The 15,212-nt window shown below is 31.6% G+C and overlaps 2 protein-coding genes across 2 annotated transcripts; both read right to left on the bottom strand.

Annotated features, from left to right (window-relative positions):
• Positions 1–4,267: 4,267 nt before the first annotated feature.
• On the bottom strand, positions 4,268–6,685 carry LOC125217957 (uncharacterized isomerase BH0283-like). Its single transcript, XM_048119538.1, has 6 exons — positions 6,566–6,685; positions 6,272–6,460; positions 5,796–6,071; positions 5,559–5,720; positions 4,874–4,957; positions 4,268–4,516 (listed from the first exon to the last, which is right to left on the bottom strand). The coding sequence occupies exons 1-6, from the start codon at positions 6,596–6,598 to the stop codon at positions 4,409–4,411; spliced, it is 852 nt and encodes a 283-aa protein (XP_047975495.1). The 5' UTR covers positions 6,599–6,685; the 3' UTR covers positions 4,268–4,408.
• A 4,665-nt stretch (positions 6,686–11,350) lies between these two features.
• LOC125217958 lies at positions 11,351–14,121 on the bottom strand. Its single transcript, XM_048119539.1, has 7 exons — positions 13,933–14,121; positions 13,726–13,796; positions 13,290–13,398; positions 13,065–13,147; positions 12,231–12,389; positions 11,993–12,094; positions 11,351–11,732 (listed from the first exon to the last, which is right to left on the bottom strand). The coding sequence occupies exons 1-7, from the start codon at positions 13,997–13,999 to the stop codon at positions 11,580–11,582; spliced, it is 744 nt and encodes a 247-aa protein (XP_047975496.1). The 5' UTR covers positions 14,000–14,121; the 3' UTR covers positions 11,351–11,579.
• Between the last annotated feature and the right edge of the window lie 1,091 nt (positions 14,122–15,212).

The following is a 15,212-nucleotide window of genomic DNA, read 5'->3' as shown; positions in this document are numbered from 1 at the left end:
AAAATATCTCACTCTGATTTGTCACGATCTCAAGAAAATTTAGTGAGTAAAACGAGAAATAATTTTGATTAGAATGATAGTAGTAGTAAATTGGAGTGAGTAAAATAGCTTGAATAATTAGTATCGTATCAAATAAAAATACTACTAGTAGTATTAAATTTTATTCCCATTTTCGGATTAGGTATTTGATTTATAAATTATCTTTAAAATATACTCATACTCTTATTCCCATTTTCGGAACCTTTTGCGCAATTATTTCTATATTATTGGAGAATTTAATAGGCTCAGTTATTTAATTATTAAAAATATGGATTTTCGAATTCGAGTTTTTATTGGCTAGGATTCATTTTTTCAAATTTAAATTGGTTTGAACCACACTTAAGTCTGATTCGAAATCTTAATGTTAAAGAATAATAAGTGTTGACAAAATTTGTTTATATTTTTTGATTTTGAGATTTAATGTTGTATTTGTTGTAACTTGTAAGTACTATATGTACTTATTAGTTTATTATGAAACCAATAAGATATTTGTTGAAATGTTGATGTCCACTTGAAAAAATAGTACCCCATGTTTATTAGCATTAAGATGAGTGTTTCCAATTTGAGTATTTGACAAAAATACAATAATATACTGATATTTTGGTCATTAAAATTAAACAATATTAGTCAGATTATATTTTTGAAAATAAATTAATCAATCGAACTAATTGAATTTTAACAAAATAAAAAAAAAGGCTCAAGCCAAATTGATTTTTTATTAGTTTACCAAGTGAAATTACATCAACGATTATGATGTCAAATAATTTGTAGCATGTAATTAAGTTTTCAATTAGTACTTGTCATCCTTTTTTTGTTCAGTCAAATAATTTGTATTATTTCAACATGCAATTAAGTCTTCAATTTGTTGTTGTCATCCTCTGTTAGTCAAATAGTTTGAATTATTCTAACATGCATTTAACATGGAAGTTTTTAATCTATCAATATATAAAGGGGACAGTTTTTTGGATGCGCATGTGGCACATTTTTTGTGGGAAAGCAATTTATTGGGCAAAGCAAAGGCATATATTATTGAATAAAAATTGGTCCAGATAAAATGGCTTCACCTTATAAATAGAGAGAATCACACAACATCCTAAAAAATTGTACAATAGCCATCTCTGTTCCCCAGTTTATGTCCTGTTCAAAGCCAGTTCGAGGCCACTGTCTCATCGCCGGCCGTCGGAGGACAGGTGCACCAACCGGAACACTGTTCAGATTTCAGACACATGAAGAACTCCATGGCGCCGTTGAAGCAGGGCGGTGGAGCTGCGAGGCGGATGGAACGGTGGTCATAGCAGCACCGATGAGGAAGAGAAAGAGAGAAGGAAATGGTGGCGCGTAGCTGCACCGATGAGGAGAGAAATAGAGAGAGGGAAATGGTAGCGCCTCCTCTGTAGGTTTGATGTGAGGGAAATGGGGGGGCGTGTAGGTTTAGAGAAATATTTAGGGTTTTAATGTGTATAAGTTTATGATGTACTTTAATATATTTTATATAATAGTTTGTATATAATTTTATATTCATGCTAGGTAAGTAATTGGTATCCTTTTTAATTAAGTACGGCTTTAATTTACACGTTCAACTCTATTGTTATATCTTCAAACTTGGGCTCTAATTTTGACTTTTAATATTTGTTTGAGTTTTATGAGCTTTTTAGTATGTTTTACTGTACAATTTTAGAGAAAAAAAATACTAAACTTGCATATTATATACTTTAAGAAATATTCAAAAAATTAATTGCACAAAACGATAGTATTTGGGTGATGGAATTCATCGAATAAGATAATGGCAAAATAATATATGTCCGTAATCTTACTCTTTGTGTAGAACAACAAATAAAATTAAACACATATGAAAGTGTTAACAAAAGTATAATAATTAAAAAAAATTACTACTACATATTATATTCACACGTAACGTATTAAGAATACTATTCTTAAATTAATTGTGTCGACTCAATTTATTTGGAGTGGATTTTTGTTGGCTAAATGATACTGAAACTAACAAGGTTATTTTAATAAATATCCATAACAATATTAATAATAAATTAATAGTTATAGTAATTAATATTCAAATATTTTTACGAAGTAGTACATGCTTATCTTCTCCCATAAATTCTAACTAGACATTATTGTTATTGATTTATTTTACTTATTATTTCCATCAAAATTATTTAAAGACAAAGGCTAAGTTACTTGATGTTTTAATAATTTATTAATAGTTTAATTTTATAAAAAATATAGATCTAAAAATATAATCAAAATATTTTATAATTTTCATTTATAATTTTCTTAAGGAATGTCGTTAATATTTATATTTAGCATCACTTAAATGAAACTGAGAATTTAGATTTTCATTTATGAAATGGTATTAATTCCTTAAACAACAATGTAACTATTTGCCGCAAGTATCATAGTAAGAATTTAAGAAAAAATCTACAAAATAAAAGAAAATATTACTTACTCCTCCGACTTTCTTTTCATATGAGTGCGGGCAAATAGCTTTATGAATGCAACTTCATGTATATGTTCATCTCTTTCTTTATGCTTTTGGGAGGTGTGAGTTTTACCGTAGATTAGATTGCTGGTGGGTATTGTGTTTGTTGTCATTTTGCTTTATTTTTTAATTAAAAAAAGTTGAATAAAATTGGAATAAAAATAAAATAAATTTCTACTTCCGCAAATATTACCGTTTTACTACCGTCTTTTTCATTCAATTATTTTTTGTTTCTTCTCACAAATTACAAATGCATTAAATTTTATTTCGAAATGGAAATCTTTTTGTTTAGATTGCGACTAGAGTATCATTCTTATTTTTTTATAAAGTGTATATAATTATATATTTTTTAAATTGTTTACAATTTGTATTCTTTAGCCGAATTAATAACGATGATGAAAATCGAAATCAAATTAATGTCTCCAATTAATTAAACAATATTACTAACTTTATAGAATAAATTATGAAATTATATGAAATTATTAAATAATTAAAATTAAATCTAATATGGAATTGGATTAAATTAAAAATATTTAAAATTAAATTTAACTTATAAAGTTTGTATGACTTTTTCTAATATAAAGAGTAGTATAAATTTTAAGTGATTAAATGTTACTCTCCCGTCAACAAAGAATATGCACTTTGAGTTTGATACGGGTTTTAATGGAAAAATTGTAAAGTTAGAAATGTAGAAAGGAAAAGTAATTAAAATATTGTTAGTGGGAATAGGTCCCACCCCATTAGAGAGAAAAAAGTTATCGAAATTAGAAAGTGCGTATTCTTGTGGAACGGGCTAAAAAATAAAGAGTGCATATTCTTGTGGGACGGATGGAGTATCACTTAATACGTATATGTAGTGGAAAGTGGGTGGAAGATGTTTGTGGAATGTGGGTCTTACTTTTATATATCAATTTTATGTACTAATATTTGTTGATCGAATTAAATCATGAACTATTTATTCATTCAAATAATTTTCTTATTTTCTTTTGTATTTAGGAATACCTTTTTCTTTATTTGTATATCTTATCCTATTTAATTCACGGACGTCCTTTTTTATTTTTTTGTTTTATTTTATATTACTATACTTATAATTGATACTAAAATTGTATAATGCAATAGCATGCTGAATATGAATTGTTTCATTATGATGGCTTAAAAGCATTACCAATGTTTGTTTGTTGTTGTTTATAATGTTTTTAATTGCTTATAATTTTATTAATATTATTTTTAATTAATTCATATTCTTGAAAGAAATATATTTTTATATTATTATTTTTCCTATATCCTTTCTTTTGATCTATTTAACTGTAAATATATTTTCATTATTTGAAATTTTTTTATCCCATGCATAGCATAGGTGCTAACACTAGTTTGTTTCAATCACCCAGCTCTCTAGCAAATACTAGTAGAAATCTAGCAACTTCATTAATTGCCTTTATATAGCCCATAATATTTAATATTCATATATAGCCCATAATATTTAATATCGATTTGTATATTGAGTACTAGGCAAGGATATACTATCAACAAATAAAAATCACTCTTAAATGCAAGCCATCGAAATATATTATTCTCTCGGTCCCCAATTAAGAGTCACACCTTGACCGGGTGCGAGTTTTAAGAAATGTAAAGAAAAGTTGGTTGAAAAAATTAGTGGAATGTATGACCCATTTTTTTATATTGAATTTATAATAAAATATGAGTGAATTGAGTTAGTAAAGTGTGACTCTTAATTGGGGACAGACCGAAATGGAAAAGTGTAACTCTTAATCGGGGACAGAGGGAGTAGTAATATATCTCACATTATGGAATGTTTTTATTAAGAAGTCACATTGCACAAATCAAGCAATATATAAATATTTATCATAGTGTGCTTTAAACTAAAAGAGAGCCTTCCATAATCGTGACAGCATCCCCACGAAGTAACACCCTCTTATTCTTTTGGTCGTGGTGTATGTTTAAAACTCCACTTCTTTGTGATGCCTAAATAAAGATAATGGTCATTTAAATTACTCTTCTTGAAAATTAAAGATGTGAGGAGTATGTAATTTGGTCAAATTTCGACATGTCCAATAAAATTAAAAAATTAATAGGTTTTAATTTCTTTTTCAATTGTCACATAACTCACGTCCATGTACAAAATGATATTTTTTGGAATTCTCAAACAACTATGTTTCATGAAAATAAGAAAAGAAAAAAAGAGGAACTTAAGTATTTCTTTTGATGTATTTATGTCGTTTTGAATATCAGAAAATTGAATATCTTCAAATTTTACGATAGTGATTTGAATTTGACTAAACATTGTGATTTAAATGACTATGTATACTAATGTCAACTTACTTGATACGCCACGAAATCATGCTTTCCAAGCTGCGTGCTCCAGTAGTTGACTAAGGCGCAATGAGCGCTTCCACACACGTGATCCTATACAATACGATTAACACATCTAATCAACAACTCAATATGATGCATCAAAATCAAACACATGAATTTTTAGAAATTAAACGAATTAAACCCTTAAAGAATGATCCTCCCAAATTCTTTTTGAGTTTGAACTTATTTAATATAAATAAATGAATTTGACAGAATCCATCCATTTTTGGTACAAACTAAATAAATTTAGGAAGCAAGCCCAACAAGATTATAAATACGCATATAGATGATAGATGACTAAAATTTAGTGGTCTAGCTAGACACACTGTCTTGAAAATATTAGGTACTACCAGGAGTATATAAATTTTCATTAGCATTTCCAATTCGATCCAACTTTATTTTGGTTGAATAAATTATACTGTCCCATAGAAATAGGTCATTTGAATTTAATACGAGTTTTAATGTGTAATTGGTAAAGTAAGAGAGAAGGAGAAAAAATAGTTGAATTTGTGTAATGGATTGTGAGGTCCATAAATGATAAAGTAGAAAAAAGTTACTATAAATGAATATGGACTATTTGCATTGGTTGGACTAAAAATGAAATACTATGACCTATTTCTATGGTACGAAAGGAGTCAGCAAATGAAATTACCTCATCAACCCCCGTTACTGGAGCGAAAAGTCGTGTGAAAAAGTCGAACCGTGAGGCGGTCGGTGCGACTCCGGTAAGGATTAATCCTTGGCAAGGCAATTTCCGTATCTCGTCGAAATCAGGAACCACTTCAACAACCTCCTCACTTGATCCCACCACAACCTATGCCATTTTCATATTAATTTATTTGTACATAATTAATTATAAATTTTGATTTGAATCTCGAAATTTTTATACGATGAGAAAAGCTTCAAAAGTAGTTGTCTTGTAGATTTGATTGACGGAAGTAACGTTCAAGCTCTTCAAAATAGAGGGAGTATATTCTTCTTCACATTCAGCCATAGGGATGGATGGGAAATCCAGCTCAATAAGGAAGTTTGAGGCGTTTTGAGGAATTCGTTTCGACGTCAAAATTCCAGACATGGTCGAGAAGCGGATGGTGTCGGAGTTGGCTGGATCTTGTTCGAACACAAAGTGAGACGCGGCTAATGTTCCATGCCCGCACAATTTTACCTGCCAATACACGAGCGTCGATTAGTTTGGATTATTTTTATCAGGACATCTTATCTCTTAAAGTAAACGACTTCATCTAAGTCAGAGAAAAGAAAAAGTGACATCTAATATAAAAATCCAGTACTCTATTAATTCGTCGCTTAAAAATATGAACTTATAAAGGGGACGGGTTTAATACACAATATAAATATAACACACACCTCCCTGACCGTTGTAAACCAGCGGAGGCGGAACTCGTTGCTGCCGTGGGGCATCCGAGTCAAATAGCAAGTGACGGGAGCGTTGAGCTCACGCGCCACCGCGAGCATCCACGCTTCGTCTCTTTCCTCCTCCAGCAGACACACTGCTGCAGGGTTACCCTTGAATGCCGAATCGGTAAATGCATCCACCTGTTTTATATATTCATCAATTAAAATAAAAGTATAGTTTCAAATATTAACGCATGAATATATAAGCAAAACTGTATTCACGACTATTGTTTAAAATTTAAATACCAAGCAGTATCTGAACATAGATTTCTTGGCCATGATCGTTTGAGAATGGTATGAAGTGTGAACAACCAACCTTTAAATAAGAAATTCACATCTTCGCGTAAATATGAAATCACATATACACCACAAAATATAATCCTACTTTATTACTACTTTTAATGAGAAATTCACATCTTCACGCATATATTAAATCGCCTACCACATAATGTAATCCTATTTTGTTCTTAATTAATTAAATACGTAAGGCTTGCTATACATGGAGATAATGTACATATTACTCTAGTTTGCAATTTTCACACCATTTTTAAAATGTGACAATTATAGTTTTGGCAAATGATATACTCATCCCAAAACAATACACATTTATTTGGCAAACTGTATGATAGATACTCATTCTTGAAAGATACTTATTTTTGGATTTGGAAATTAATGTTTACAAGTAGAATAGATATAAAACAAATAAATAATAAAGTAGAAGCAAATAAAATAAAATAAATAATTAAAGAGAGAGAGAATAAGCAAGTAACATAACAAAAATTAAGAGGGTTTGATTTTAGTAAAATGTGAAACGACTAAGGCCATCTCCAACCATTTACACCAAACCCAAACTCATTTTTTAGTATGGGTCACACCAAAATGTACTTTTACTCCAATTATTTACTTCAAACTCAAACCCGAAAGTATATTCCGTATTTATATACTACTACTTTTTATACCTTTTCAATTATACCTATTTATTTATATTACATATTAGTTCTACAATATTATATCATTAATTTATGTAAATTAAATAATTATCCAAAATTTTCTTATTAATATATTTATGTATTAAATATACTTTATAATAAAAAAAATTTACAACTTTAAAAATAAAATACACTAGTACAACGCTAGCATATCTCTAAATTCTCTACTCAATGTGTGCAAATTACAATCTAGTAAACAAATTAGCCGTCTAATTCAAGTGCTTCAAAATAATAGTAAGGACTATTATGCAATTTTTAAAACTTTTTTTGCAATAGATATTCAATTTTGGTGTTTACTTTAAATTTGGTGTTGTTTCATGAAAAATCTCAAAAATGGGGTTGGGTACGGTGTATGGTTGCAGAACTCTTTTATATCATAAATAAGATTTGATGTATGGTTGGAGGTGGTCTAACATACCCAAAAAAAATACAAGTCCACTGGATTAGAATAGAGAGAGTGAATGATAAAATATACCTACTTAAATAAAACACTTGATTTAATTCACCATCTAATGAAAATATTAGAATATAGAAAATTAGACACGACTTAATTAATGACTTTTATTTACAAGTCCACTAGATTAGAATGGAGGGAAGGGAGTGAATGATAAAATATACCTACTTAAATAAAACACTTTATTTAATTCACCATCTAATGAAAATATTAGAATATATAAAATTGGACATGCCTTAGTTAATGACTTTTATGTATCTATGTCAAACATCATATTATCAACACTATAACACAATCTTATTATACTGCTACTAAATTAAATAATTCTATATGTTGAAACATAGTAGTAATTTATCATAAGAAAGAATTAGCGGATGAGAGAAAACGAGACACGAGATGGAAGAGAGAACTAAGTACAAGTGATATTGTTTAATTTAGTACTCACTCCATTCTATTAGTGTTGGCACACATTTCTTTTTCGCACTTTTCTCACCCAATTTCGGTGGAAGTTCCCAATCCATTTGTTATTCAATTGTTTTAATTTTTTTTAATTTGAATTTTAATATCCCAGTTGGAATTCTAACGTGACATCATGATGTGAGGAGTAGTGCAATTTCTGCAATGAGAAATCGTACTCCATATATTTTTGGAAAGATATTCAAATTAGTAATGATTTTTATTATGGAATCCAAACCCGAGATAAATGTCATGTATAATCAAAATCTCAGGGTCAATATTGTATGAGAAATAAGGCTTCGATTCTTAAATGGTCTCGATTTTGAAGTGCCGTTATGATATGCTTTCGGGGAATAAGAGAGACCTTACTAAACTAATACTTCTACCGCATGGTAATGAGTGGTATTAACAAAGATAATGACTTCATAAAAGAAACGGAAATAGTTCTAGAGAGTGATTGTGACTATATAAAGTGTTTGGCTATTGCGACGAAGATGATTTTAAGTGTATTGTTCTCGAATATATCGCAAACAAGACACTCGATTATCATCTCAAAAAGGAAGAAAGTTTAACAGAATTTTACTGTGAAAGAATAAATGTTTTAAAAGGGGTCGCGGAGGTCCTGTTGCATCTCCATGAGCATGAGATCGCTCATGAGGATATCAAACCGGCTAACATACTTGTCACGGCTGATATGAGTCCAAAATTGGCTGGTTTTGGGCTCGCTTGGGTAGTTGACGAACCCTCCGGTGCGGGTACGATTGGTCATATGAATCCATTTAACATTATTGATATGTATGTTGATTGTATGGATCCATTGGTATTTGGTTCTCGAATGGCCGAATTAATGGCATTACTTATAAGCATGGGTATATGGTGCACATGACAGCATCGTGTTACCTCTATCATGGGCTTTTGCTACGACACACATTACCTCATGGTAAATATATCAATAAGTTTTTTTTATTTATTTTTAATTGTAATTTATGTTGTGAAAATGATTTTTGAACATTTCTACCCAAAAAGCATGTCTAGCTTTAGGTTGGTGGTCAAGTTCCGGATCTTTTCCCATCCAGATCTCTCATATCAAATACTTACTTAGTCTCAAATTACTCAAACCCTATATGAATACAAGTCATGGCAGCATTGGTGGTGGTGGAAGTTCTCAATCACGAGTATGTTATAGGTCCCTTTTTTGGCCCAACTTTTTACTTTCCCACCCAATCCCGGTGGAAGTTCTCAAGCCCTTTGTTATTCAATTGTTTTAATGTTTTAATTCAAATTTCAGTATTCCTATTACCAACGGGACATCATGATGTGGGGAATTGTGCAATTTCTATAATGAGAAATTTGAATATGTTCGGGAAGAATATTCAAATTAGTAACGATTTTTATCCTAGAGTCCATTTGCAACCCGAGATAAATGTCGCATATAACCAAAATTTCAGAGTCAATATTGTACGATAAATAAGGCCCCGATTCCTAAGGGGTCTTAATTTTGAAGTGGCATGATATGTTTTAGGGGAACACGAGAGACTAACCAATACAATAGTTTATTTTTGTTGTTATTGATGGAGTATATGAGACATACGAAGAAGAAAGTTGCCCGCCGTAATATATAAAAAAAGAATAAGTGGGTAATTTGGAAGCTAGGCACCCCGCTTTTAACTGCATATTTTGCAGTGAGGTGAGGTTGTCCTAATATGGACTACAAAATGGATTAGTGAGATCTGGAATGATTAATCCAATTTTGATCATGTTTTGTAGTTATTGTTATATGTTTTGTGGCTTTGAAATATGCAATTGTTGCTCCTAAATTAACCTTATTTATATTTTGTTTTGTGTTCCATTTGATTCATGCAAGCCATACATCACAAAAATATATGGCCTGAAGCCTTGATTTTTTGTGTTCCTAAGTTTGACTAGATTGGACTGAGTTGGAGTGAATTAAATTTTAAATTGTTTTTATATAAGTTGGTATTATAAAAAAAATTAAAATAACCTTTTTAGCTCAATTGATATTTAGGTCAAAGTCAATTTAACGGTGACAAAGTATGATAAATCTTGAACGCCAAAATTGTTGTACTAAAACTTTAAAACCTATATTTCGTACATCCTAGGCGATACTAGAAATATATAGAATAAGAAGAACAAATATATGAAGCATTTTCCCAATACTATAAGTTTTTGACGTGTGAATCTACGTGTATTCATAATTTTTGGAGAACATTTTTTTTCAATTTTGTCATGATTTTCATGAATTCTGGGATGAGGAATGGATGTGGAGATGGAGGTGTTGAAAACAGTGGAGAACATGGTGGGGGTGGTGGCGCCAGTGGAGGTGGCGGCTCAATATTTTTGATTTTTCGGTTCGATTTGGTTCGTCGAACCGAACCGAAAATATAGTTCATTATTACATATGACATACTCCCTCGTCCACGAATACGAGTATCATTTCTTTTCGGCACGAATTTTAAAATATGTTAAGAAAAATAAGTGAAAAAAGTTAGTGGTATATGGACCCCACTTGTATAAATTACTTTCAAATAACCATCTATAGTATAAATGAATCTAAAGTAAAACGGTCTTATAATCTATTTGTAAATTATCAAATCATAATCAATTGAATAATCTTATACTCCATGTTGAAAATAATTTATACTACTCCCTCCATCCCAACTAATTTGAGTCGTATTCTTTTTTGGAATGTCTCAACTAAGTTGAGTAATTTCCTTTTTTTGACTAAAAACAAAATATCTAATCATTCTTAATTTTACCATCACCTACTTTACTCTTTCTCTATATATTTCTTACTTTATTCGTCTTTCATATTATTTTTTAACACAATTTCTTAATCGTCATATCCAAAAATTGTATATCATCTTAGTTAGGACGACCAGGACCAGGAGTATTAAAAAGGAATTATATAGAAGTGAGAACAAGAGAAACAAGAAGGAAGTAAGAACGCCAAATGATATTATTAAATTAATTATCTAGTCATGTCAGTCACAAATGCAAAACTAGAATTTGGCAAATCTTTAGAAATTCCCGGGAAAAATAAAGCAGTTTAACATTATTTCACAATAAAGAATAAAATAAACTGGAACAACCTCCTAATAAATATACATACTGTTGAATGAAATAGAGTGAAGAACATAAATAAATCATCAGACTGGTCCAGAATGCTCTACACAATCTATGTGAAGAAATGAGCATTTCCACACAAGAAGCCTGTCTAGTTCTAGGGTGAGTGAGTGAGCAATTATTACAACTGTTAAATGGAAATACTTCCAAATCTAAACACTGTAGGGTATTAGTGTACAAGGTTGGTTTTATAGTACAATTACACAGATCCAAAGGATCACCAGAACCCTTCCTTTGCCATTTTCAGGAAGTTGCATAGTGTTATGTTGGGGAGTTCCGGCGACAGCAACTGCTTCTTCTTTATCCTGGTCATCTTTGCGGGCGCCCCACCTTTCGACTGAGCAACCGTGGTCGAGATGAGGTTGTAGAACTGTGGAAAAGCATAATCAGATTGAGGCACATATCCAATGAGCCACAGACAGTCTTACACGAGACTCTCGTTATCTCATGTTTGATAGTTGAAAGTAAATAAATAGCAGAGGAAGAAAAAGAATGATCGCGTGAAAAGAAATGGTGGGCCATGTCATTGAAAAATGAAAGGGGACTAATTTTTGTGGACGGGCGAAAATGGAAAAACATGAGTATTGGTTGTAGATGGACAGAGGGAGTAAGTAATAAAGAAGATAATACCTCACAAACGCCGTGCAGTATTAGCCGGTGGAAAGGATCTTGAACATGGAGGACTAGGACGTCTTTGTTCCCACTGTCTTTGACGAACGACCGTACGCATTCCTGAAATGATATATTTCAGCGTTGCCGGCAAATATCAAGAGCATGTATTACTAGTGTCATAAAATAATAAAATCCTCGGTATGCGATTAGAGGAGGAGAAGAAGAGAACATTGCATTTCATCAAACAAATAATTACCTCGTATCCACTGACCAAGTCCGTAAGATAGCAACGACGAAGTGCCTCCCTAGTCCTACTATCTACACGGTGCCAGGCAGTCAGTACAGCAACTTTGTCAGTATCTTGACGATCTCTCCGCTTTGATGATGAGTTTTCAAGTGATTCCATGATAGATGCCTAGAACAAGGGGAAAACTAGTATGAACCAGAGGCGTGTCACAGATAAATTACCATACCCCACCCATTCAACACCCAAAAAACACGAGCAAGTGAGCGAGAGAGAGGGAGAGAGAAAACTCTCCATTTCTCCCCCTCAAGGTCAACAAGATATCCAAGTCATGGTTTCCACAGTTCCTGAGAAAGTGAAGTGATGCATCATAGAGAAGATCATAAAAACGGGGAAAATATTTTCTCTGTCGATATTATACCTAGCAGTAACGTCTTAGAAGAAAACATTGCAGAGCAAGGAAGAATTTGTACACATAGTTGTTACTTTTTAGGTATCTAAAATTCTAAATATAAATCATGACTAGCATATCTCTATCATGATGACTAGAAGACTAGTTTGAATTTTTTGTCACAATACATTAATAAATAATACTCCACTCTCTGATTCATTAATCGGTAAGTGAGTTCAAACTCAAGGTACTCAACTCAAAGTTATTAAGCCAAGTGATACACAGTAAAAACAAGGCTAATCGATACTTCATTTACAATCTGACAAGCATGTAGATAATCTATGGTTTCAGTTTATTTCTATGTAGAGCACCGAGCTACTGATATCGAAATTCAATCCATTCTTGAGATATAATAAAAGATACGCCTGATTAACATGTAAAGAACATGAAAGAACCTCCTTATCCATGTCTATGTTTCTGAAGCCATCCCACTCCCCTGCATTTGTCATGCTAAATGTCGAAGAACGCACTTCCTCACCTGAACAACAAATTTGCAATACATCAAAGTCAATAAGTCATATACGTAGTCATCCAAGATGGCCTAGAGTAGCCTCTCGACATACATTTCATGTGACGAACTCAATTCTCAAACCATTATTGCATTCTCACAATAAACTCACCCCATGGTGGAGGAGCAAACAATCCTTTGATTTCCTCTGCATTCAAGCGGGGAACGAGCTCCATCAGCAAGCGATCATTTAACCATCTGCGAGATCTCCGGTTCCTAACCTTCAAACCATAAAGTAGCTTCTCATCGACTAGTTCGTGCAAACTTGGAAATCGATTTGAACAATTATCATCAAGTGAGAGTTGCCATATTCACAATGATATTTCCCTTCAAATAGTTTCCTTTCATTTGTGAAACACAGCTTCATTATGAATTAATAAAGCTCAATGCTTTTCATTAAATTTCAATATCACAACTCAAGCTGTAGCTTCAAAAACCTAATTATCCATTTTCAATGAATTACCATAAAGGATGCACAAATTGCAGTTGATTCCAACATATCCAAAAATGAATAATACTAAAAAGCAAAACAGAATCAGAAAACCTACATTTCCGGCTAAGCTCTCAAGATACTCAATCTTCTTCTCGATTTCCACTCCTCGAGGTCTCACCTTTTCATCTGCAGCCATATTCAACACAAAATTAAAATTGACTAAAAATTGCAAGTGAAAAAAAAGGATATAATTGAAACACGAATCAGATTAAATCACTCAAGATCGATTCAATAAAATAAATTAAAAGGGCAAAAATCGAACCTTTGGGAAAGAGGGAGGAGTACATAAGAAGATCCTGCTCCGTCTGCAAAATTTGAGGGGTCGCCATGATTGATTTTCGATCTTTTGCTGGAGGGAATGCTTAGATTTGTTGGAAGAGAGATTGTATCAATGCAGGTGAAATTTTGCAGAAGTTTGAGGATTTGAAGGCGAGTGCCAAACACGGTCTTAAGCGTGGACGCAGTAGATTCGGAATATTCTTTATATACTTATCATTATTACTACTACTACTTTTTTCATTTAATTATATTCGACGTCACTATTCTATTTTCCTTTCAATTTTTAGAAGGTCAAACAATCTAAATTAGTCTCTACATTTTATTTGTTTAGTATTTAGTCGTGATTTCTCATTAATTTGAAAATTTATATTTCGATTTGACGCATCATTTTGTAGATCGTGTGCATTTAAATCGAGCTTATACAAACAAAAAACTAAAAGAAATAAACGAATGAAATTATACATCATTTTGTTCATTGAATAGAATTAATATGGCTTATCTAGCTCATTTCTAGCACCAATGGCATATACAAGTGAAAAACATATTTTTATATTCATATAACATTCTCAATTTTTTTTATATTTTAGATGAATGAGTATACAAAAGTCCATAAGGTTATATAAAAATTATTATCTCAAAAATTGATGTTGAGAAATAATCACATGCAATCACGAATTTAAAGGAGAATTAACACAACGAATTGTTTATCCAGATCGATACGATGTGTGTCTACATTTGGGAGCGATACCAAACCAGAGATTTCACTTTATAATTTCAGAATGATTTTACAATAAGGAAGCACCATGTTTATAAGCACAGTAGAGAGCCCTAATTCTTGTCAAACTAAAAAATATATTTCATAAAGAAATATAAAAAATCTATCACAAGAAAATATATATTTTAGGCTCCATAATTAACAATTGAAACTATATAATCTCTAACCAAACGAATTTTTGTATCTCTCCCTAACTAACTAGGAGGCAAATATGCCCCCAACCTCATTTATCTTATTTTATTTAGTACTAATTACTCATTATCAAATTCTTAAATATGCCTATATACAATAACAATATGTCAATATGAGAATTTTTTTCATGATTTAAATGAGTAATCAATCTCATGGATATTTTCGTCCATTTAGGTCAAATCCAGCACAGCATAGCTAAACAGTTCATCCCATTGTCACCTTCGTCTCAACTCGACAAAATTTCCGAAGTTTAATCAGTAAGAGTGTCCACTATACAAGAGCCGCGGCCGGGGGGG

Source organism: Salvia hispanica, chromosome 4 (assembly GCF_023119035.1).
Source record: "Salvia hispanica cultivar TCC Black 2014 chromosome 4, UniMelb_Shisp_WGS_1.0, whole genome shotgun sequence".
NCBI classification, from domain to species: Eukaryota; Viridiplantae; Streptophyta; class Magnoliopsida; order Lamiales; family Lamiaceae; genus Salvia; species Salvia hispanica.
The sequence above is the reverse complement of the archived record's forward strand: the minus strand, read 5'-3'. Positions and strand labels throughout refer to the sequence as shown.

Excerpts from the sequence above, each read along its gene's own strand:
- LOC125217957 (XM_048119538.1), bottom strand. The coding sequence starts at position 6,598 with ATGGCCAAGAAATCTATGTTCAGATACTGCTTG. Across the intron at positions 4,958-5,558 it reads CAGTAACGGGGGTTGATGAG|GATCACGTGTGTGGAAGCGC; the intron begins GTAATTTCATTT and ends CGTATTGTATAG. Across the intron at positions 4,517-4,873 it reads ATGATTTCGTGGCGTATCAA|GCATCACAAAGAAGTGGAGT; the intron begins GTAAGTTGACAT and ends ATCTTTATTTAG.
- LOC125217958 (XM_048119539.1), bottom strand. The coding sequence starts at position 13,999 with ATGGCGACCCCTCAAATTTTGCAGACGGAGCAGGATCTTCTTATGTAC. Across the intron at positions 13,399-13,725 it reads TTGAGAGCTTAGCCGGAAAT|GTTAGGAACCGGAGATCTCG; the intron begins GTAGGTTTTCTG and ends TATGGTTTGAAG. Across the intron at positions 12,390-13,064 it reads ACATAGACATGGATAAGGAG|GCATCTATCATGGAATCACT; the intron begins GTTCTTTCATGT and ends CCCTTGTTCTAG.